Consider the following 25904-nt stretch of genomic DNA (forward strand, 5'->3'; position numbering starts at 1 on the left):
AAAATTGAGCCATAATTTATTAAATCATTTCCCTCTTGTTGAACATTTAACTTGTGTTTTTATTACATTTTTGTGTGTAAGATGATTCCTATCTATCCTTAGTGTAGACTTGCCAAGTAGAAATTGTTGCCTCAAGGTTATAAATATTTCTAATAATCTTGATATGTTTTGAATCCAGGGCAATTCAGTGGGCCACAGATCGATTTCTTTTAAGATGCTATGGTAGCTTCTACCATATATAGCATGAACTAGTGTGGCTATTTTTAGTGTTCATAGCCATCATCTACTCTAAATGATGTCACTACTAGTTATTAAATATTTGAAGATCTCTCACTGCCAAAGACTATAATATCTGTAATTCTACAGATAGATTTTCTTTATCACTGTACTTGGGATACATATATGTCTTATATACAGCAATAACAAAAGAACAAGTCACCTTCGTTATTGTTCGATCCTTATATTAGCAAGTTATGACTTGTGTCAGAGCCTGGTGGGTTCATTTCTGCCCACACTTTCTGTTAGTCACGTCTGTTTCTTCCTCTTGTTTGATCAATTTTATCAAATGCAGGCATTCAAAGCTGATTTTATTATTCATGCAACCAGAATTTTCACAGTAATATCTTATTATCTAACATTTTCTTGATTAATTGGGACACGCTGACACGAATCATATGTTCTAGATGAGCCACTGCGACATTTTTATTTTTAATTTTTTTTTGCCTCTGAATGTAGCAAAAAGATCATTGTGCCCTCATTTGGGGTAGTTGTTAGAATTTTGACCAAGATATTTCCTATGCTTGTTTTTACTCCCAATTTTATTATCCATCATATTACATGATGAGTAGCTTAGCAACTTTCAGACAGTGGTTTCCCAAACTAGCCACACCCTAATATCACCTTTGAAAAGGTGTTTTTTTTTTTAAAAAAATACAGACTCCCAGGCCTCGTCCTGGACCCACTGAATCAGTCTCTTGTCTTGGGACCAGGATTCTGCATTTTACAAAGCTCGTCAAATGAATCCTATGCAGCTTGGTACCTGACAATAGGTTCATGTTTGGTATGAATAGTTTTAGTGCATGCTGTACATCAAATCCCAGCCTCAGTGCAGCTTTCAAGTGGTCATCTCTTTGCCAGTGTCTAGAACTTATCACCCTTGGATGCATATCCATGTCATACTCTGGGCCACAATCAAAGCTTCATTTTCTGGTATGCTTAGAAAGTCATCCCCAACCCAAAAGTCTATAAAAATTTACTTGTGTTTTCTTAGAATTGTTTATTTATTTGTTTATTTATTTATTACATTTTTACTCTTCTGTTCATCTGAAATCAAATATATTGTTTGGTTGTAGAACAGGGATCTAGCCTAATTTTTTTTTCCCAAATAGTTAATTTTCTAAGCCTCATTTATTATTCAGTAAATGACTTCTTCACTAACATAAAATGCTACTTTTATTATATGTTATTATATTTGCATGATGATCATTCCTTGGGCTTTCCATTTTCTTCACTGATCTAACTATTATTAGTATGACACTGTTATTGCTGTAGCATTCTTAACCATTTTTCTATCAAGTAGTAAAAATTCCCCATAATTCCTATTCTTTTTAATAATTGCTTCAATCACTTTTGTTAGCTTATTTTTCCATGTAAACTTTAGAATTATTTTATCATGTTCCAGAAAACATAAGCTTCTTGGCATTTTTTTTTATCATGCTTTAAGTGAAAGTTTACAATTCAAGTCAGTTTCTCATAAAAAAAACTTACACACATTGTTATGTGACCCTAATTGCTCTCCCTACAGTGTGACAGCACACTGCTTCCCTCCACCCTGTATTTCGCATGTCCATTCAATCAGCTCCTGTCCCCCTCTGCATTCTCATCTCGCCTCTGGACAGGAGCTGCCCACATAGTCTCATATGTCTACTTGAGCCAAGAAGCTCACTCCTCACCAGTATCATTTTCTGTCCTATAGTCCAGTCCAATCCTTGTATGAAGAGTTGGCTTCGGGAATGGTTCCAGTCTTGGGCTAACAGAGGGTCCGGGGGCTGTGACCTCTGGGTCCCTCCAGTCTCAGACCATTAAGTCTGGTCTTTTTTATAAGAATGTGAGGTCTGCATTCCACTGTTCTGCTCCATCAGGGATTCTCTTGTTGTATTCCCTGTCAGGGCAGTCATTGGCGGTAGCTGGGCACCATCTAGTTCTTCCAGTTTCAGGTTGGTGGAGTCCCTGGTTTATGTGACGTTTTCTGTCTCTTGGGCTCATGTTTGTTTACCTTATGTCTTTGGTGTTCTTCATTCTTCTTTGCTCCAGGTGGCTTGAGAACAATTGATGCATCTTAGATAGTGGCTTGCTAGCTTTTAAGACCCCAGACGCCACTCACCAAGGTGGGATGCAGAATTTTTTCTTAATACACTTTGTTATGTCAGTTGACCTACATGTCCCCTGAAACCATGGTCCCCAGACCCCCATCCCTTCTATTCTGGCCTTCCAAACTTTTGATTGTATTGAGGATTCTTCTTAGCATTTGGTTTCACCAGTTGTGCTGACCTCCCCTGTATTGTGTGTTGTCTTTCCCTTCACCTAAAATATTTATCTACTATCTAATTAGTGAATAGCCCTCTCCCTCCCTCCCCACCCTCATAACCATCAAAGCTATTTTCTTCTGTGTTTAAACATTTTCTTGAGTTCTTATAATAGGAATCTCATACAATATTTGTCCTTTTGCAACTGATCGTTTTCAATCAGCATAATGACTTACGGATTCCTCCATGTGATGAGATGTTTCACTGATTCATCACTGTTCTTAATCCTTGCATAATATTCCATTATGTGAATATACCATAATTTATTTATCCATTCATCCGTTGATGGGGCACGTTGGTTGCTTCCATCTTTTTGCTATTGTAAACAGTGCTGTCATGAACACGGGTGTGCATATATCTGTTCGTGTGAGAGCTCTTATTTCTCTAGGATATATTGCAAAGAGTGGGATTGCTGGAATGCATGATAGTTCTATTTCTAGTATTTTAAGGAAGCACCAAATCAATTTCCAAAGCTGTTGTACCATTTTACATTTCCACCAGCAGTGTATAAGTGTTCCAGTCTCTCCACAACCTCTCCAACATTATTTTGTGATTTTTGGATTAATGCCAGCCTTATTGGGGTGAAATGATATCTCATTGTGGTTTTGATTTGCATTTCTCTGATGGCTAATGATCGTGTATCTGTTAGCCACCTGAATGTCTTCTTTGGTGAATGTTCATATTCTTTGCCCATTTTTTAATTTGGTTGTCTTTTTGTTGTTGAGGTTTTGCAGTATCATGTAGATTTCAGCGATCAGACACTGATCGGATTTGTCGTAGCTGAAAACTTTTTCCCAGTCTGTTCATAGTCTTTTTACTCTTTTGGTGAAGTCTTTGGATGAGCATAAGTGTTTTATTGTTAAAAGCTCCCAATTATCTAGTTTCTTTTCTGGTGTTTGTGCATTTTTAGTAATGTTTTATATGCTGTTTATGCCATGTATTAAGGCTCCTAGCATTGTCCCTATTTTTTTCCATGATCTTTAACATTTTAGATTTTATATTTAGGTCTTTGGTCCATTCTGAGTTAGTTTTTGTGCATGGTGTGAGGTATGGGTAGTGCTTCATTTTTTTTTTTTTTTTTTTTTTTGCAGATGGATATCCAGTTATGCCAGCACCATTTGTTAAAGAGACTGCCTTTTCCCCAACTAACAGACTTTGGGCCTTTGTCAAATATCAACTGCTCATAGGTGGATGAATTTACATCTGTATTCTCAATTCTGTTCCATTGGTCTATGCATCTGTTGTTGTAACCAGTACTAGGCTGTTTTGGCTACCATGACAGTGTAATAGGTTCTAAAATCAGGTAGTGCGAGGCCTCCCACTTTGTTCTTCTTTTTCAGTAATACTTTACTTTTCCGGGGCCTCCTCCCTTTCCATATGAAGTTGATGATTTGTTTCTCTATCTCATTAAAATATTATGTTAGAATTTGGATCAGGATTGCATTGTATCTTTAGATCGCTTTGGGTAGAATAGGCATTTTCACAATGTTGACTCTTCCTCTCCATGAGCAAGGTATTTTTTTCCTACTTATGTAGGACTCTTGATTTCATGCAGCAGTGTCTTGTAGTTTTCTTTTATAGGTCTTTTATGTCTCTGGTTAGATTTATTCCTAAAGTATTTTATCTTCTTGGGGGCTATTGTAAATGGTATTGGTTTGGTGATTTCTTCTTCCAAGTTCACTTTGTTGGTGTAGAGGAATCCAACTGATTTTGGTATGTTTATCTTGTATCCAGATACTCTGCTGAACTCTTCTATTAGTTTCAGTAGTTTTCTTGTGGAATCTTTAGGGTATTCTGCGTATAAGATCATGTCATCTGCAAAAAGAGATACTGTTACTTCTTCCTTATCAACTTGGATGCCCTTTATTTCTTTTTCTAACCTAATTGCTCTGGCTAGAACCTCCAGCACAATCTTAAATAAGAGTGGTGATAAAGGTTCCCATTCTAAACAGGAATGCTTTCAGACTCTCTCCATTTAGGATGATGTTGGCTGTTGGCTTTGTATAAATGCCCTTTATTATGTTGAGGAATTTCCCTTGTAATCCTATTTTGCTGAGAGTTTTTATAATGAGTGGGTGTTGAAGTTTGTCAAATGCCTTTTCTGCATCAATTGAGAAGATTCTTGTCTTTTTTAAATTTATATGATGGCTTATATTGATTGTTTTTCTAACGGTGAACCATCCCTGCATACCTGGTATGAATCCCACTTGGTCATGGTGAATTATTTTTTTGATATATTGTTGAATTCTATTGGCTAGAATTTTTTTTGAGGATTTTTGCATCTAAGTTCATGAGGGATGTAGGTCTGTAATCTTCTTGTGTTGTCATTGTCTGGTTTTGGCATCAGGGATATGCTGCCTTCATAGAATGAGTTTGGGAGTATTCCATCCTTTCCTATGTTTGAAAATCCTTTAGTCGTAGTGGTGTTAACTCTTCTCTGAAAGTTTAGTAGAATTTTCCAGTGAAGCTGTCAGGGCCAGGGCTTTTTGTTGTTGTTGTTGGGAGTTTTTACATTACATTTTCAGTCTCTTCTTTATTATGGGTTTATTTAGTTGTTCTACCTTTGTTTGTGTTAGTTTAGGTAGGTAGTGTGTAGGTAGTGCAGGTAGGTAGGTAGGTAGTGTGTAGGTAGTATAGGTAGGTAGGTTTGAACCAGTCTGTTATTACTTAGTATCACCTTGCCTTTGTCTCCATTATAAAGTTCTATACCTATACTGTTTATTCCCTCTTTTATTGTTCTGACATTGTTGTCATTTACAGATTAACCTCTCTGTTTCCCTGTTGCAATTGTTTAGGTTTTGGATAGTCCTTGATAGTTCATTTCCTATGTTGGTATCTGGCTGGTACAATCTCACGTCCTAGATTCAGGCTGTGGTCTGATGCTGTTGGTTCTCAGACCGAAGGACTCCCTTTAATCATTCTTGTAAGTTTGGTTTGGTTTTTACATATTGCCCAAATTTCTGTTTATCTGGAAATGTCCTAATTTCACCATCATATTTGAATGAAATTTTTGCAGGATATATTATTCTTGGTTGGCAATTTTTTTTCTTTCAAGATTTTATATAAGTCATCCCATTGCCTTCTTGCCTGCATGGTTTCTGCTGAATAATTAGAGCTCAGTCTTATTGTTTCTCCTCTGTATGTGACTTTTTGTTTTTCACAAGCTTTGTCTTTAGTTTTACTGAGTGTGATTATGATATGCCTTAGTGTTTTTCTTTTGGGGTCTATCCTATATGGAGTTCGTTGAGCTTCTTGAATGGTAAGCTTTTCATCATTCATGATATTAGGGAAGTTTTCTGTCAGCAATTCTTCAGTGATCCTCTCTGTGTTTTCCATTTTCTCTCCCTGTTCTGGAACCCAGATCACTTGCATATTTTTGCTTTTGATTGTATCCCACATAATTCTCAGGGTTTCTTCATTTTGCTTCATTCTTTTTGTGATTTTTCCTCAGAGTTGTATCCAAGTGGTTGTCTTCAATTTTGCTGATCTTGTCTTCCATCATTTCAGACCTGCTCCTCAGCCCTTCTATGACACTGTCCATTTCCAAAATCTTGTTTATCTTTTGGATTTCTAATTGTTGTTTTTGTATGATTTCTAGTTGTTAATTTATTTTGGCATTTTGTTCCTGTATTACTTTCCTGAATTGTTCCATATTTTGTCTGTATTTTTCATGAATTTGTCTGCCTTTTCCAAAAATTTTTCTATTTTTTCCTCATTTTTGTCTGTGTTTTGCTTCAGTGCTTGGTTGCTCTGAATATTAGAGATTTGAATTCCCTGTCAGGTAGTTCTAGTGCCTTTTCTTCTACTGGAAAGTCATCTGGCATCTTATTTTGGATGCCTACTGGAACTGTTTTGTCCTTTTTTATATGTTTTGATATTGTCTGCTGTCTTTGGGTCATTCAGTAATTATAGTCTTTGTTTCTTGATTGTAGATTTGATTGTTTCATCCTGGGCTTTTCTGTTTTATGTGGTTATGTGTGTGCAGGTGGGCTGTGCATTCTTTGTTTGCTTGTCTGCAGTCATGATACTTCTCACTTCCTTGTCCAATGTGCATGGGCAGTCATTCAGCTATGGTGCAGCAGGGCAGGTCCAGCTGAAGGGGTGGGTCTGGGATGGGTTGTTTGTGGCATGTAATAGAGCCAACAGGGCGGGCTGGAAATTAGTGCTGGGCAGGTTCCAGTAGGCCGTACCTATACTGCTCGGAGGTGTGATGTTCAGTTCACGGTGCAGGTGGGCAGGAAGAATGGGGGAGGTTGTGGTGTGTGGAGCTAATAGGTGTATGGAAAGAGGAGATTAAAACAGGAGCCAAAAACAAACAAGCAAGCAAAGAAAGGGGGAAAAAAGAGTGCTAAGGGAGCTTGCTGTTGGATTGGAGAGATAAGAAACTGAGAAATGGAGAAAAGCAAAAAGGAGAAAAGAAGAAAAAGGGAAAAAGAAAGAAAAATAACTAGATAAAAATTTGGAAATGAAAAAAGGAAAAGTCCTCAGGAGTCCCAGAGTCCCACCAGTGGGGCTGCTAAGACCAGGGAAGTGGCTCCCAGGCTGCACAGTGTAGCCTGGCTAGAGGGGGTATAGATTTCACACAGCATCAGGTATTCAGGAGACAGGAAAAGAACATAAGTGTAGAGAGACAAGAACTGAGAAATGAAGGCAGACAGAAAGGGAAAAAGAGAGAGAAAATAAAAAGAAAGAAAGAAGAAAAAAGCAATGCCCCCTGGGATCCACCTACGTGGCTGCACAAATTGGGGGAGTGGCTCCTAAGCCGTGCAGTGAAGCCCAGCTAGAAGGGGCTCCCAAGCTGGGAAAAGAAAAAGAAAACAAACAAACAAAACAGGACAGAGCAAAACAAGAGAAAAAAAAAAAACCCAGGGATCCCACCAGCGTGGTGTCGGGCTGGTGGAGTGGTTCCCCATCGAGTATGGCTTCACAGCCTTTCAAGAAGAAGCAAAGATGGCACACAGGACCAGGTATTCCAGAGAAAGGAGGGGGAGGTTGTAGGAGGCACAGAAGAAATCAAAAGAGATGGAAAGAAGCAATCCCAGCTCAGGGGCCCAGCCAGTGTGGGCAAGGCAAATCCAAACAGCCTGAGGCCAAAGCAGTTGCCTCACGGCCAAGAGACTGTGGCTGGCGAGAAACAGAGGAGGCCCAAGGTAGGGGGAGAAGGGGGGGTTAAGAAAGCGTATATCGTTCGTTACCGGGTGCTCTGTCTCTACCTGGGAACTTCGTGAAGCTGTTTTCCCATACTCCCTGTCTACTGATCTCAGACGTAGGTGGGGCGAATCCAAGCTGCACAGATGCTGCACTTCCCGGTCGGCCAAGCCACTGCAGCCAGCCAGAAAGCTGGGAAGTAGAGCATCGGGGTTGGGGGGAGAATGGGGGGTGAGAAAGCATGTATCGCTGGTTACTGGGTGTTCTGTCTCCTGCTGGGAGTTCAGAGAAGCAGCTTTCTCATGCTCTCTGTCTGCTGATCCCCGACTGGAGTCCAGGATGGCAGATCCGTGCTTCGTTAGCTGATAGGGCCCTCTGCACATCTCTTTCCTCTCTCTCTGTCCTCTGTCACTTTCTTTTTCCATTCGGTGCTTGGCTGAGTTCTCTGTCTCTTCATTTGGCACTTCATGTTCCAGGAATGACATTTGTCTGTGTGTTACTTCGTTTTTCAGGTCTTTGCTATGGAAGGATGGTGTGGTGCTTCTGTCTATGGTGCCATGTTGGCCAGAAGTCCCCCACTCCTGCTCTTTTTGGTTGTTGTTTGCTTGATATTTTTTTTTTCCATCCTTTGAGTTTTAGTTTGTTTGTGTCTTTAAGGCTAAGGTGTGTCTCTTGTAGGCAGCATATAGACAGATCATGTTTTTTTATCCATTCTGCCACTCTGTCTCTTTATTTGTTCATTTAATCCATTTACATTCAGCGTAATTATTGATATGCATGAGTTTAGTTGTGTCATTCTGATGTCTCTTTTAGTGTATTGTTGACAGTTTCTTTTTTCCACTTAATTTTTTGTGCTGAGTAGTTTTTCTTTATATATTATCTTTCCCTCTTTTCGGCTGTTATTGATTTTGTTTTTGCTGAGTCTTTATGTTTTTCTTGTATTTTATTTTGATGTGTATGATTGTTAGTCTCCTTTGTGGTCACCTTAATATTTACCCTTGTTTTTCTAAGTTTAAACCAAACTTTTATCTTTTTATATTGCCTTGACTTCCTCTTTATATGAAAGGTCTCTCACTGCGTTTTCTAGTCCCTCTTTATTGATTTAATGTTGTCATCTCTTATATAATGACATCATTGTTTCCTTGCTTTGACCAACCAGATAACTCAGCCCCTGTCCTGTGTTCTATTCTTGGGTTGTTATCTGATGTTATTGACTTTCTTTCCATAGGGCTCCCTTTTTTTATAATTTTTATTGTGCTTTAACTGAAAGTTTACAACTCAAGTCAGTCTCTCACTCAAAAACTTATATACACCTTGCTACATATTCCCCAGAGGACTCCTTTTAGTATTTCTTGTAGTTTTGGTTTGGTTTTCGCAAATTCCCCAAATTTCTGTTTTTGCCTTCATATTTGAGAGACTGTTTTGCTGGATATATGATTCTTGGTTGGCATTTTTTTTCCTTTAGGGCTTTATGTATGTCATCCCATTGTCTTCTTGCCTGCGTGGTTTCTACTGAGTAGTCTGAGCTTATTCTTATCGACTCTCCTTTTAGGTGACTTTTTGTTTGTCTGTAGCCACTCTTAAAATTCTCTCTTTATCTTTGGTTTTGGCAAGTTTGATTATAGTATGTTTTGGTGACTTTCTTTTGGGATCTACCTTGTGTGGGGTTCGATGAGCATCTTGAATAGGTATCTTCTTGTCTTTCATAATATTAGGGAAGTTTTCTACCAACAAACCTTCAACAATTCTCTCTATTTTCTCTTCTCCCTCCTTGTTCTGGTACTCCAGCCACTCATAGGTTATTTCTCTTGATAGACTCCCACATGATTCTTAGGTTTTCTTCATTTTTTTTAATTCTTTTATCTGATTTTTTTTAATATATTGGTGCCAGGTGTTTTGTCTTCAGCCGCACTAATTCTGACTTCCATTTTCTCAATTCTGCTCCTATTGAGCTGTCTAGTTCTGAACTTTTATTGTTATTCTTCTGAATTTCTGATTGCTGTCTCTGTGGATTCTTGCATCCTATTAAATTTGTAATTATTCTCTTGAATAACCTTCTTAATTTCCTCCACTGCTTTATCTGTGTGTTTCTTGGCTTCTTCTGCATTTTACCGGCTCTCCTTCCTATTCTCTTGAAGAGTTCTGTATATTAATCTTTTATATTCTACATCTGGTAATTCCAGGAATATATCTTCATCTAGAAGATTCCTTGATTCTTTGTTTTGGGAGCTTTTTGAAACAATCATGGTCTGTTTCTTTATGTGATTTTATATTGACTGTTATCTCCAAACCATTTATAAGTTATTGTATTAATTTATTTTGTTTGTTAACTGTGTCCTAGCTTCTTGCTTCGTTTTGTTTTTAAATGCCCAAATAGGCTGTTCAAGTGAGCTAGTTTGATTATTGGAGCCTTTGAAGGTATAACTTCCTGCCACCACATGGCTAGAGCTGTTACCAGTTATATCAGCCTAGGAGTCCATTCACTTTTCTTATATGCATTCAGCTCAGGTGTCCAGGTAGTCAGTAACCAAGTGTGTGGTGCAGGCTCTCACCTACAATCTTAGAGGAGCAGGGGTGACTGGTATCTAGCTTCAGCGGGTGTCATGCTTTGAGCAAGGCAGGTGACTGACAGCCATTCCCTGAGTGTTTGTGAGGAAAGCAGGTCCCTGTTCCCTAGAGTGCCCAGGTGGGTGGGCTTTGCAGGCAGACCACGGGCACCCAGTTTTTTTAGCTGTATGAACTGGGAGGTACCACTTATCCTTGGACCCCTGTCACAGGTGGTTAGGTGGCATGGGTGGAGCCACCGGTCCTCGGGCCCCTGATGTGGGTAGGTGAGGACCCTTCTTAATAGGCAGAGGCATTTCAAATGTCAGAAACCCACCTTTCTACCACACAGCTGAAACAGTTGAAGTCAGACCTCAGGCACATACACTGTTGCACTGTGCCAATTAGGGCCTAAGCTGCTGAAATGGGCCCACACAGGTCCATGCAGGGGTATTCGCATTTTTTTTTAAACAAGTGTACATTTTATTCTTCAGGGCTCTAGCGTGTTCTTGTACAAACACAGTGGGTCCATCACCCCCCTTCCTCTGCTCATGTCCCCCCAGCCCCCCACAGTTAGACACCTGAGATACTTAGGCATGATTAAGCAGGAATATTTAATATTCTTTTTTTTTTGTTGGATAGGCATGGTTAGATTCAGAATATTCAGTTAATCTCTCTTGAGTGCCTTTTGTGTTTTCATCTATCCTAAAACTCTGCCTGATGTTTAATGTACATCATCACTTACTGTAAACAAGAAGGAGCCTGTGAGATCATTATTCCCATTTTACAGATGAGGAAACAGAGGCTCCTCATCTGGGATTTTGAATGAATTCGTGTGAAAGAATAAATGGGATAATGTGGGTCCACATTTCTATGTGTCAGGGTGGAGCCCCTTTGGGTTTCTTTGGACTGGCTTTAGGATATAGAATCAGTCAGAGGCAGCTCTTAAATTGAATATCCTTGTTCAACAGTTTTTTTTTTTTTTTTTGGTGCACCAGATCCTATCCTCATAGCTAGGGAGGAGACACCAGTGCACAGAAAGACGTGGCTTTTGGCATTTGTGGCCTTACAGCACTCACCACATGCAACCTGATATCTCAGCTACCGTACACAGCTCAGTTCCTCACCAGGCATGAAGGCCTTAGAAGGCAGTGATGTTAAGCTGGATGATTTTCATTCATTTGGACCACCCAGAAAGCTTTCTGTGCTTAGGAGACTTTCTATTTTACATGTCCCGATGGGGTTGGCAGTGGGAGAACCACACAGCCATAGCTCTTACATAAAAAAAAACTTAACAACTACATCACCAGGGTTTCCAGCTATTCCATAGGAGTTGAAAATGCTGGAAATTTACTTTTTCTGCCTTCCTTGAAGCTGAGGTGCAGAGGAAACTTTGACTGCAGAACTCAAGGAGCAAGAGTGGGGGAAAGCTTGTTAGCATTTTGGTTGGAACTGTATTAAATCTATAAATTAATTTGGAATCAAGTTGACAACTTCGCAATATTTCTTCTTTCTATCCAGGATCAAAATATTTTTTTTTCATTTATGTAATTCTTTTTTGTGTTTTATACTTTTCTTTTTTATACAAGTCTTGAATATTTATAAGTATTTCCTGGATTTGATTATGTAAATATACCATATACACACACACACAGGTACCATTGTGAATGGAATCTTTTTCTTACTATATTTTTGAACTGGTTATTGCTAGTATATTGGAATGCTCATAATTTTTGCATATTTATTTTCTGACCAAGGGTTTTAATAAGTTTTTGTTGATTTTAACAATTTTTCAATTGCTTCTCTTGGTTTTTTCAAGTACACAGTTATAGGTAAATATTGATTACTCTATCTCATTTCCAACAACTTTAATTTTTCTCATTCTTCTTTAATTGCATTAGATAGCCTGGTGTTTCATTGCCCTTGCTTTTCATTAAATCACCTGGAAAGTTTAAAAATTCCCAAGACTCACCTATAGAGATTCTGATTTAATTGATATAGGATGGAACCTGGGCATCGTCATTTTTCAGAGCTTCTCAGATGTTTCTAGGAACTAGGTTTGAGAACCATTGATAAGTAATATCAGGCATCCTTTTCTGGTTTCTGGTTTTAAGTTTCTAGTGTTTTACCATTAATAATATCAACCGATTGCTTGAGATGTTCAATGGTGTGCTGAAGGCAACGTAGAGCTTTTTGTGCACATCTCTTCCCACCTCCACGTTTAATGACATGTGAATAGCTTTAAATCAGCCATGGTGGAAGTATTTTACACCACATAAATTGGAAAATGCTACAAATCAAGACACCTCCTCCCACTGCCTACTTGGTTATTAATCATTTACCAGTAAACTACTGTAGATCCTTATTAGATTAAGGAAAACCAGAACCAAACCCATTGCCATCGAGTCGATTCTGACTCATAGCAACCCTATAGGACTGGATAGAACTGCCCCACAGGGTTTTCAAAGAACACCTGGTGGATTCAAACTGCCGACCTTTTGGTTAGCAGCCAAACTCTTAACTACTACGCCATATCCTTCTATTCCTAGGCTAAGAAGAATTTTTATCCTTCCTTACTATTTGTGTATCATTGTAGCCACCTTTAATCATGTTGACAACTTACATCAGCAAAGTTCTAAAACCTTTTATTTGTCATAGTACATGTATTTTCAGAAGGATGGCTGTTTTCTGATTCTTCAGAGTGTTTCCCTTCTTTGGACTAACTTTTCAGCTGGTTCTTTCTATTGGATTACAGACAAGCAGGAGTTAAGTTTGAGTTTGTCGGATATTGATTTGGGTCCTTTCACAGAATTTTCAGGTCCAAATGAGTAAATAAGAGAAACATCACATCCAACAATTACTGCTGTGACGAACCACAATATCCAGTGTTTTGGGGTGGAAAAGAACGGTTTAGAGACCAACCCAGAGGACTGTGTGTTCTTCAGACAATTCTTTATGAATACTGTCTTGTCACTAAAATGTATATAGCATTAGGCAATAGAAAGCTGAGATTTGCATTCTCTGAGAAGTACTGGAATGTGGAAATCAGAATCTGGTTGGTTACATGCATACCTGTATGCTTTACAATCAACTGAGCTGAAGTTGGCGTGGACACCCCCTTGTGAATGTTAAGGAACCTAAACGGGACAAATGGCTGAATTGATGGCCACTCTGCTTCCACTGAGATTGGAACAGGCCTTGGGAAGAGCCTAGATTTTACTCAAATAAGGCTGTGGTATAACTTATGACATAATCGAGTTACAATAAACTGTACTTATGACCATCTGGGTTTTTTATACATCTTATCGTTTTTAGTAATATATACTACATACAATGTTGTGGTGTGTAATTTGCTGATGTCATTCTCAGATGTTCACTTGAAGATGTTCAATGTTATAATTTATTGTTCAAATAAAGATAGGATTTATAAAGATACTGATATGAAACGGCAGTAGTAAGGAAAACTAAAAAAAAAAAAGAAGTATTCGATTTACATCAGAACCAACTTACAACGGAGTCATCAGAATGCAACCCTGTCATAAGTCAGGGACCACCTGTACCAATTATCAATTTACCTAGGAAGATACCTTTCTAATACTAGCAACTGAAATGCTGGTTCCCCTAGCATGGCTTCTTGGCCTTCCCCCATTCCAAAAGGATGGAGCTTACTTAGTATGTGCCAGAAATTCTTCTGGAGAACAAGGTTATAACAGATTCACTGGAGAAGCTGGGAAATATACAGTATAGGAGATGGCAAGCATGTATACACAGCAGTGGTACAAAGCAGGGTACCTGAGAATTGGTAATCCAGAAGTTGTTTGGGAAACACATATTGAGATCAAGGGTAGTAGGAGAACCTTATGAAATAATTACCATGCAATGGAGAATGTATCTAGTCATCACATTGCTTCTGCTCTTTAGATGGAATGTCTCCTGGCCTCTCTGTGTAATAATCAATGCACACGTACAAATATGGTATATCTAATGTCAACTTTTTGCATTTTATTTTTTTGTTTTGTACTTACTACCCTCATTTGGTTGGCAAGTACTTTCTTTAGCAGAATTAATATCACCAATTAATTGCTGGTCAAATGCCTATTCCTGTGGCCCCCCAGTTTGAGATGCCGTTTCCTCCTATTACATATTTATTCAACAAATATTTATTGAGCATCTATTATATGCTTTCCACTGTTCTAGGTGCTGGGGATATAGAGGTGTTTAACAAGGTCTCTGTCCTCATGGAGCTGACATTCTAGTGCAAAATATATAGTATGCAAGACAGTGATAAGTGCTAAGGTGAAAAGTAAAGAAGGAAAGGTGGTAAGGAATATAGGGGTTTCATGATAATGTGTTTAGATAATGTTACTAGGGAAGACATGGCCAAGAAGGTGTCATTTTAGTAGAGACTTGAAGGTGAGAGTGAATGAACCATGCCGATATCTGAGGGAAAGAACATTCTGAGCAGAGGGAACAGCAGGTGCAAAGGCCCTGAGGGGGGAACATTCTTGGTGTGTTTGAGGAACAATGAGAAGGTCAGGGTGTCTGGAGGGCAGTGAGAGATGGGAGAGTAGTAGCAGATGAGGTCAGAGAGATAAGGGAGAGGGAAGGGATACAGATCATGTAGGGTCCTGGAGGTGATTTTAAGGATTTTTACTTTAATTATGAATGAGACCATTTGAAGATTTTAAGTAAAGAGTTACATAATCTGACATATGTTTTAACAGTATCATTCTGACTGCTGTGTGGAGAACAGAATGTAGTGGGACAAGGGCAGAAGCTGAAAAACCATTTAGGAATTTGTTGTAGTAATTTTGGTAGCAGGGGATATCATTGTTGTTAGGTGCCATGAAGTTGGTTCCAACTCAGCAACCTTATGTATAACAGAACGAAAAATTGCCTGGTCCTACACCATCCTCACAGTAGTAGGTATGTTTGAACCCATTGTTGCAGCCAATCCACCTCGTTGAGGGTCTTTCTCTTTTTCCCTGACCCTCTACTTTACCAAGCATGATGTACTTCTCCAGGGATTGGTCCCTCCTGATAACATGTCCAAAGTAAGTGAGACAAAGTATCACCATCCTCGCTTCTAAGGAGCATTCTGGCTGTACTTCCTCCAAGACAGATTTGTTCATTCTTCTGGCAGTCCATAGTATATGAAATATTCTTCACCAACACCATAATTCAAATACATCAATTCTTTTTCAGTCTTCTTTTTTCATTGTCCAGCTTTCACATGCACATGGCTTGGGTCAGGCACACCTTATCCATCTAAGTGACATCTTTGCTTTTTAAGATTTTAAAGAGGACTTTTGTAGCAGATTTTCCTACTGCAATGCATCCTTTGATTTGTTGAGTTCTGCTTCCATGGACATTGATTGTTTTTGTTGTTGACTTTGTTCTTGTTGATTCGTGACTTAGGAGACCCCATGTGTTACAGAGTAGAACTGTTCCATAGGGTTTTCTTGCCCGTAATCTTTACAAAAGAAGATCTCCAGGTCTGTTTCTCGTGTGGTGCCCCTGGTGGGTTTGAACTGCCAAGCTTTTGGTTAGCAGCCAAGCGCAAGCCATTTGCGACACCCGGGGACCTTCATGGGCATTGATTGTTGATCCAAGTAAAGTGAAATCCTTGACAACTTCAGTATTTTCTCCATTTATCATGATGTAGCTTATTGGTACAGTTGTGAAGATTTTTGTTTTCTTTATGTTGAAGTGTAATGCAGACTGAAGGCTATAGTCTTTGATCTTCATCAGTAAATGCTTTAAGTTTTCTTCACTTTCAGCAATCAAGGTTGTGTCATCTGCATATCACAGGCTTCCTCCAATCTTGATGTCACGTTCTTCTTCATATAGTCCAGATTCTCAGATTATTTGCTCAGCATACAGATTTAATAAGTATAGTGAGAAATAATCAGGTTCTGGATATATTTTGAAGGTAGAAGACAACAGGATTTGATGTTGGTCAAGATGTGGGTTATAAGAAAAAGAAAGGAGTAAAGAATGACTACAGAGATTTTGGCCTGAGCTAAAGGAAGGTTGGCGTTCCCACTGTCTGAGATGGGGAAGGCTGCAAGAGAATCAGGTGTCAATGGGAAATATGAGGGATTCAGTTTTGGACTTTTTGATTTATTTAATAAAACCCTCAAAGTTTTGGGGTAGCCACTATGTCAGTCTACACCGAATAGAATCTCTTTTCTCTTACCCCCTCCATAAGAAAAGAATCCCCATGTCTTGTCAGTTTTACTTTCTAAATATCTCTCAAATCCCATCACTCTTCTCCAGTACCACTTCTCTTGTTTTGGCTGCCATCAATCAGCTCTCCATGGACTGGTGAAGTAGCCTACAAACTGGTCTCCCTACCATCAGGACTGGCCCTCCTACAAACTGGTCTCCCTACCATCAGGACTGGCCCTCCTCAAACAACATGACACCCCTCACCCAGAGTGATCTTTTAAAATCACACATGACTCTGTCCATATTTCCCTCCTGAGGGCTAAAGCCCCATCTCCTGAGCGTTGCACTTAAGGTCCTTCATTATCTGACTCTTGTATACCTGCTCACCTTCATCTCTTGCCACTCCCATTTAATCTTAATGTTCCAATGATCCCCAGTTCCTGGTGGTTTCCCAAACACGCCATGCTCTCCATACATCTGTTTAGAAAATGTGCACTTGTGCACCTAGAGAAATCTCAGTCCATCTTTTAAAACTCAGGTGAGTCTTATACTGACTCTTCTGGGGAGTTTTTTCCCTATCTATGTTACTTCTGTGGAAACCCTGGTGGAACAGTGGTTAAGTGCAACGGCTGCTAACCAGAAGGTCGGCAGTTCAAATCCACCAGACGCTCTTTGGAAACTCTAATGAGGCAGTTCTACTCTGTCCTATAGGGTCGCTATGAGTCGGAATCAACTTGACAGCAGTGGGTTTTTTTATTACTTCTGTATATTGTGCATATTATTTTTATTGTACTTACAATTGTATTATGCATTATTTATCTATCTTAAATAGCGAGTTCCTCAAAGGTAGAATGAGTGCCTTACTCATCTTTGTAAACACAGCTTCTGGTGGTATTCCTGGCACATTAAAGTAGGTGCTCACTGTCCATTTGCTAAAGAGTTGAACTGAACAGGTACTGTTAGATGGATAGCCATATCACATTTGTTTATTGACATCAGTTCCCCTGCAGCCCTTTCATACTAATGCTGTTCTTCTACATTTGACATACCACTGAGCCCTGAGGTGTAGTCTTCACTACCTTGTCCAGATTATCATATTCGAGCATCAGTGTATGGAGGTGCTAAGTGAGAAGACCCTGGGGACAAGCTGATTGGATTCAAGTTCTGCTTCTGTTACTTATAAGTCATGTAGCGTTAAGAAAGTGAATTTACCTTTCTGACCCTTGATTTTTTTCATCTGTAAAATGCGGAAGGTATCAGTACTGCTCCATTGGGTTGCCGTGAAGATTACATAAGAAAAAAGAATTCCTATAAAGTACTTAGCGTAGTGTCTGGGACTCAATCAATGTTTGTTATTCCTCCATCTCCATACTCCCACCTTTTGGCTCATCTTTTACACCTTCTTGGAACCATTGTTTGTTAGTTTCCAGGCCACTCCCCCACAGTCACCAAGTCTTTGTTACCTGGCTTAGAAGATGTCTCTCCACCCCAACCCTTGTTATCATCCTCAGAGACATCAGTGTCTTTGTGCACCTTCACTTCAATTTCCTACCTTCACTTCAATTTCCTAGTCTTTATGGTTCCTTGACATCTTCAACTCCAGTGATACTTTGTCCACTCCATTTCAGGAAGTCACTTGTCTTCACTTGGATGTGCTCCATCCCTGATATCTGGAATTCCGGGATCTTATTCTGCTTAGTCTTCTAGCTCTGTCACTCATCTAGATTTCTTATCTCTTAATTACATCATTGTCTTTGCTAGGAGAGGTTAAGAACATGGACTCCGAAGGCCGACTATCAAGGTTCTAATCCCAATTAAACCACTTATTACCGGTGTAACCTTGGGCCAGCTGCTTAGACTTTCTTGCTTCAATTTCCTCATCTGGAAAATAGAGATAATAATAGTATCCTCTCATAGGGAAGTTCATGGTTTAAATGAATTAATATATGTAAAGTGCTCAGCAATACAAATATCAGCCAGACACTGAGCAAGTGCTATATGTTAGTGGTTACTTTCATTATTTTTATTATTTTGCTAGACCAACCATCAATTCAGAATCTGCACTTATCGTGTCTACTAGAAGCCCTGCTGCGGAGCATCACCTGTTTCTATTGGGTCCACCAGAAAATCATGGGTCTTAGTCTCAGTAGATTCTCAGTATTATCATCCCCTCATTTTTTTCAGTGCCCCTAGTGATTTTTCTTCTATCTTTCAATTTTCCTAAATGTAGATCCAAACTTTGGCCACTCTCCTCAAACCTTTTTCCAACCTCAAAAACACTCCCCTGCTACTGGCTGGTGATCTCACCTCTTAACTGACTGAGAAAATACAGGCCATCAGGTACATCAGGTGTAAGCTTCCCATAGCCTCAGAATGAGAAGCCAACTTCTTCTGCTCTGTGCTAATTCTTCCAGTCTTGCTGTTGAGGCCATCCTTTCTTTCTTCCATGTAAATCTCACACCATCAATTATCCTCTTACTCACCTGTATTTTAACTGCTTCCTCTGTTGGCTCTCCCCACAGCCTATGATCATGCTCAAGCCTATGTAAATGTAAAAGAAAAAAAAGAATCTTTGACCTTACATGCCTATCTGGCTATTCTGCTCTATCCTTTGTCCTTCCATTCCAGCCAAGCCACTAGAAAGTGCAGTCTCCACCACTAGTTATTTGAAGTGTGGCCTGGGTACCAGCAACATCAGCATCACCAATGAACTTGGTAGAAGTACAGAATCTCCAGCCCCTTTACAGACTTACTGAATAAGAACCTGCATTTTAACAAAATCCCCAGGTGATTTGCATGCACATTAAAATGTGAGAACTGGTCTACACTGACTCCCTCACATCTTCATTCCTTAATCCATTAACTTTTTGTTTCTATTCCTACACAGTGCGTGTTGGGAATACTCATTTGCTTCAGTGAGCATTTCTCAGTCTTTGCCTTACTTGGACTCTGCTATATTTGTTATTTAACATGCACCTGAAACTTTCTCCTTCATGAGTTTCTATAACACATTTCTTTTCTCTCTTCCTTCCAGCCTCCTTCTCAGGTTCCTTTTCTTCCACTTATCCCTTAAACATGTTGTTCCCCAAGGTTCTGTTCACAGACTTCTCTTCCTATTCTACAAATATTCTCTTGATGAGCTCATCATATGATTTTAACTCTGCCAGTAGCTCCTCAATTTTTATCTCTAGCTCCAATCCAGTCCTGATAACTACATCCAGGCTTGTCACCTCCACCTAGGTGACCTACAGACATCACAAGCCTAAGACTGAGCTCATTAATCTTCTCTCCACCCAACCCTCAACACCCAAACAAAACAAAACAACCACCAACAGCAGGGATGCTCCTCTTCCTATATTCCCTATCTTGGTTGGTAATACCACTGTCAATCTAGACTCCTACACAGACATACAGAGTTCTTGGCTTTTCTTACCTATGACCTCACATTTAATCAGCCACCAAGTCTAACCAATTTTACCTCCTTTTTTTTTTTTTTTTTAATCTACTCCCTTCTCATTTTTACTGCTACTGCCTTAGTTTCATGTCTCATTATCTCTCATCTGGACAATTACAATCACCTCCTAACTGTTCTCCCTGCCTTCAAATCCATTGTTCCCAAACTTCAGTCACTTTTTAACCATATCAATAATCTTTACTGTATCTGTGTACCACCTGTTCTACTATTTACTGAATTGTTTCGTATACAAATAAATCCACTGTATTTTTTGTCTCATCTAAGCAATGATGTTCTTGAAACAGTCTGAAGTGCTGATTATAGTGTTCAAATGCAAAATGCATAATTATTTAAACAAAGAAAATGTGCATCCAGTGCTACACTTTGAGAAACTCTGACATATAACGCCGCTTACTATTTGACCCTCTAACTCTGTCGTTTATGCATTCATTCATGATTTAACTGAAACTTTTGTTGCATACCTTCTGGATGGCGCTGCAAGGCACTGAAAATAAGGAGCTGAATACAGGTGTATTTTTTTATATGATTATTTTTACTTTGCAAGAATTTGAACTTGGCAGTTTTAATCTTAGCTATTTTAACATGACTGATTATTTTACTACCATTGCCAGTTTTATTGATTGATTGATTGCCACCTCTCCCCAGCTGATAGTTTTTAAACCACTAATGGACACAAACTTTCTAAACCATTAATGAACACAAACTCCAGGAATATGTTCAGTTGTGTTGCAAGAGAGAAGCTGAAATGACCGCATTATGCTAATACTAATCTTCCTTGTGCGTTCAATAAGCAGCACAGGTCCAAACACAGTCAATAACTGCAAGAAGCAATCAACAGCCAAAGAACAGAATACAGGTTCTGGCCATGGTCAATATCTGCAACCATTCTCTACCATTTTGTGTGTTTTGTCTCACCCATTGTCACTCCTACAGTGGAAGGATAATTGATCTTGCTGATGGGGAAAGGAAATTTTTGAGACATCAAAGATTCATTTTTTGTAAAGTGTTCATCTCTTAGAAACTGGCTTAGAGTACCTACCTCTTAATTAATGTACTTTGTTTTTCTTTTTTTAAAAGGGGTAAAAAGTAAGCTCGTCTGAAGGATTGGTTTTTTTTCTTGTTTTTATTTTTTATTTTTCCTTTTCCTAGATCCCAAATGCCCAGGAGATGTTGATTTTCATAATAGTGACTGGGACATTAAGACAATCACCAGCTCCTTGAAATTCTACCTCAGGTATGTCTGCGTTGATTTGAGGCTCTGCTTTTCATAGCTGATGAAATTTGTCTGGGGGGAGATAGGAGTTAATGCGATCCCAGTTTCAGGAGGTTGGATAGGATTGCTAGAGAAAAAAGAATAAAAAAAAGAGCAAAGAGGATTTCTATCACAGAAGAATGTGTATTGGATGACTTTTTAAAAAAAACTAAAAATTGGGAATTGAAGCAAGCGAAGCATTAAAACAATAGCATTGCTATTGAAAAAGACTTTTAAAGAAGATGATTTAAAATTATGTCTTTGAAATAATTGAAGAATTTTTGCCATGGTGCATAGAGTGATGCCATGATGTTCTCATTAGTGAAATCATGCGTTGTAACAGTTCAGTGTTATATAACATATTTTGTTGAATAACAACCATTGTGAAATATTAAATTGCACTTGGACAGAAGTAGTATGTGTGTTTTATATCTCATACCTTTATCCATGTAATAGAAATAAAAACCAAGAAAAGAAAATACAACCATAAAATGTTGGCACTGAATGAAGTGGCAGCATTAGGGAAAAAAAAAAAGTTAACTTACTAACAACATTTAGGGATATAAACCTAGGTAGTTTTGTGAATAAACACAATAATGATGAATGTATTTTTCAGTTTATTGCCATAAGCTTATACTATTATACAAAAGGCTTTTGAGAGATATATATTTTTTAAACTCATTCATTTCTTATCATTCTTTATGTTTTTGTTTTTTTTTTATGCCCTTTAGTATGTACCATACTTTATGTGCTAAAATGTCTTCTTTTTCAATTATTGTGCTTTTTAAGCATTAAGATAGAGATCTAAACTCTGGAAAACATCATTAATGCAGAATAGATTGGGCCCCACATCTTACAGTTAGATGACCTTCCGCTGTAGCATCATCTGAGAGCTTTACATAAACATGAATGCTCTTTCTAGTAGTATTTCTCCTACATCTACCAAGAAAGAAAGGAACTGTTATTGAAGGGCTTACTCTGTGCTAGGCACTGTGCTAGTTGCTTACATTGATGACACTTTTTTTGTCCATTAACCATATAAGGTAGGTGGTACTGTACTCATTTTATAGATGAGGAAATTGAGGTGCATCACCTCACCTCAGTGAAGTAATATCCAAGGTTACACAGCTAGTATTGTTTAAACCTAGGTGTTTCTGACTTGTAAGGCCACTGGTATTGGGCCATCCTCTTCACTTATTCCCCACCCCCAAGGGGCTGAGGCTTCCCTGAGGTTGCTTGAGCAATATAGTGAAGACAGAGAACAATCTGCTATATATACTTTGAGAAGACTCATGATGATGGGAGTGGTGGAAGTGGTTCCATGTCTCTAGCCTAGTTCAAAGGTATAAATTTTTCAAAGGTTTATATAGGTTAAGTTTCGCCCTCCATTACTTCTTGCCCAGCTCATCCCATAATAAGCAGTTGGCCCCTTTGAAAAATGGGAAGACTAAGCCTGAAAGTATGAGTGGGCTGCACCCCCAATTTGAGATGTTTGTCCTTAAGATTCTTACCCACGGAAGATATCAGTGTTTTCAGAGTGGGTCTCCTTTTGTGTTCTAGGCTCCTATCTCACCCTTCATCCCCATCATGTCCAGAAATGTACTCTAAAAATCATCCCTTCTCTCTCCTGTATCTTCATCCTCTCTCATTCAACTGGCTTTTTCCTCTCAGTATAATTTTGCCCCAGCAGTGCACATCTTCTTCACCCCGTGTCTCCTTTCATTCATTCTACCATTCACTTAACCAATTGATAAGCATTTTCTGAGAGCCTACACAATGTCAGGCATGGTGCTAGGCAATAGGCACACAGTTGTGAGCAGATATGGTCTCTGACCTTAAGGAGTATATAGTCCAGTGTAAGAGACAGACAAAAGATAAAGAATCATACAAGTTTTCTGAAAGGAAGTTACAAGTTGCTACGAAAGCATATAACAGGCCCTGACCTATTTTGATTGGTTGTTTGAACTGTAAGTATGATTTGGAATTAACTAGGGAGGGGAGGGTTTCAGACAGAGGAAGGCCCCTTCGAGAAACTAGATGAACAAGTATTGGTGGAATATAGGGTGCAGAGAGGGAGGGAGAAGTATTTAGGGGCCAGATCATACAGGGTCTTGGAGGGCATTTCAAAGATTGGAGTCTGGATTTATGTTAAAAAGAATGGGGAATATGTTTAAGGATTTTAAGCAGAAGGGAAGGGTTACATGATGAACTTTGCATTTTGAAAAAAAATAATATAAAGTTCAGATTAGAGGGAGGCAAAATGGGTACAGGTGGAAACCAATTAGTAGACTATTGCTGTGATCCAGGCAAGAGATGATGTTCCTGCCTGGTCTAGGGTAATAACAGTGGAGATGGGTAGAAATAAGCATATTCAAGAGACATTTAGCAAGTGAAACTCTTGGTGAATTGGATGTGAAGATGGAAGAGAGGGAAATAAAAGAATGACTTCCAGGTTTCTGGCCCATTGGGGAACTCAGGAAGACCAGATTAGAGAAAGACAATAAATTGGGTTTTGGATATGTCAAGTTTAGGTGCCTTTGAGGAAATCAGGGCAAGATGTTAAGCAGGCAATTGGATATATGGGTCTGCAACTCAGGAAAGAGTTCTGGGCTTGAGCTAAAATATTGGGAATTATTGACAGTGTAGTTAGTTGGAACCAGGAGCTTAGACAAGATTGCCTAATGAGAAAGATACTCCACCACTTCCCAGCCAAACTTCTGGATTAAGTAATACACTCTTCCTGCTCTACTTATTAACCTCCCAGATTACTCTTCAACCCATTGCAGTCTGACTCTCGCCCCCATTGCTCCCCTGAAGCTGCTCTTGCCAAGATCAGGAGTAACTCCCTCAATGCTAAACACAATGGGCAATTATTAGTCTTTACCTTACTTGATCTTTTTGTAGCATTTGAAACTCTTAAGCCTTTCTTCTTGAAACTTTCTACTCTTTTGGAATCTGTGATAATCACTTACTTTTAATTTTTCTCTTACTTCTTTGGCCATTTTTTAGAAGTCTCCTATATGGGCTTTTTGCCTGGTGTTTCCCAAGGCTGTCTTCTTTTTTCAGTACACCAGAGGAATTGAAAACTCAAATATCTACCCCGTTTCCCTTTGCTGTCAAGTCGATTCCCACTTATATCGACCCTATAGGACAGAGCAGAAGTGCCCCATAGCATTTCCAAGGAGTGGCTGGTGGATTTGAGCTGCCAGCCTTTTGGTAAGCAGCCAAGCTCTTAAACACTGTGCTACCAAGAAATATAAATGAGTGAAGTAGGCTATTTGCATATTAAGCACATTGCCTTGTGGACCTTTATTTGGATAGTAATCCCTTTGTTTACAACAAAACAGCAATTTTCCTTACTTCTACAAAAAGCCATATGGGTCTAATTGAAGCGGGAAGAGAAGCAGGGAACATGGATTTTTATGTGAAATATCTCAATTATTTATATTTTGGTAACTGATTCCATTTCTTTTTTTAAACACTGTGCTGGACAAGCAAAAAATGTTGTAAGGCCTCATGTAGCTGTTTGGCTGTCGTTTGCCATCCTTCTTTGAGCAGTGGCATTTGCTCTCATGGTTTTAACCACCCTCCTAGACGGATTGGAAACCCTGGTGGCGTAGTGGTTAAGTGCTACGGCTGCTAACCAAAGGGCCGGCAGTTCAAATCCACCAGGCACTCCTTGGAAACTCTCTGAGGCAGTTCTACTCTGTCCTGTAGGGTCACTATGAGTCAGAATCAACTCAACGGCACTGGGTTTGGTTTGATTTTTTTTGGTTACCTAGACTGATAGGACCTTTGGTGGTGCAGTGGTTAAGCACTTGGCTAATAACCAAAAGGTCGACAGTTTGAACCCATCAGCTACTTTGTGGGAGAAAAATGCAGCAGTCTGTTTCCGTAAAGATTTATGGCCTTGGAAACCCTATAGGGCAGTTCTCCACCATCCTACAAGGTTTCTATGAGTTGGAATTGACTCGACAGCAGTGGGCTTGAGCCTGGGCCTAGACTGATGATTTCACATCTGCTTCTCAGGCCTGGAAGTGACCTGCATCCAGCTTCCTAATAGACATCCCCCCTTTGGTACCCCAGAGGCTCCTCTGACCCAGCATCTTCCTCTCTCTAAACCACTTCCTATTCTGTCTAGTCACCTGAACCAGATTTCTCTTTCCCCACCATCATACACAACCAATGAAGGACTTCTGCATTTACTATCTTTTAAATCACTCTCTTCACATTTACTTTTTATCCCTAATGCCACTATTTCTGTTTAGGCCTCTATTGTCTCTCACCCAGATTACTATAATAGTAACAGTGGCAGGCAGTATAGCATAGTATGAACCCTGGAGACAGACTGCCTGGTTCTGCCATTTACTAGCCATGTGTTCTTGGATGAGTTATTTAACTTCTCTGGGCCGCAATTTCCTCATCTATAAAATGGGGATAATGAAGTACCTCCCATAGTGGTGCTGTGAGGATTAAATGAGTAGATACACGTAAATCACTTATAAGAGTAAAGGATTTACTATTGTTATTAGTAGTGGTAGTAGTATTAGCTGTAGTAGTAGTAGTAGATCAATTCCTTCCTCCTAGCCACTGTGTACCTTTATTTTAGCATCAGATTACATTGCAACAACTACTACATTGCAGTCGTCCCACTGCATTACACTGTCCTCAACTAGACTATTAGCTCCTTGGAGCTTTGGACTTTGTCTTATTCATCTCTGTATGAATG

At 39.2% G+C, this 25904-nt stretch overlaps 1 protein-coding gene across 1 annotated transcript in view; it reads left to right on the plus strand.

Annotated features, from left to right (window-relative positions):
* The window catches only part of OPHN1 (oligophrenin 1), a 562106-nt gene that overhangs the window by 417406 nt on the left and 118796 nt on the right, over window positions 1-25904 (plus strand). Inside the window, exon 16 of the mRNA XM_049872355.1 lies at window positions 21073-21157. Within this exon, the coding sequence (XP_049728312.1) occupies window positions 21073-21157 (85 nt within the window). The remainder of the gene's footprint in view (window positions 1-21072; window positions 21158-25904) is intronic.

Source organism: Elephas maximus, chromosome X (assembly GCF_024166365.1).
Source record: "Elephas maximus indicus isolate mEleMax1 chromosome X, mEleMax1 primary haplotype, whole genome shotgun sequence".
Lineage (NCBI taxonomy): Eukaryota > Metazoa > Chordata > Mammalia > Proboscidea > Elephantidae > Elephas > Elephas maximus.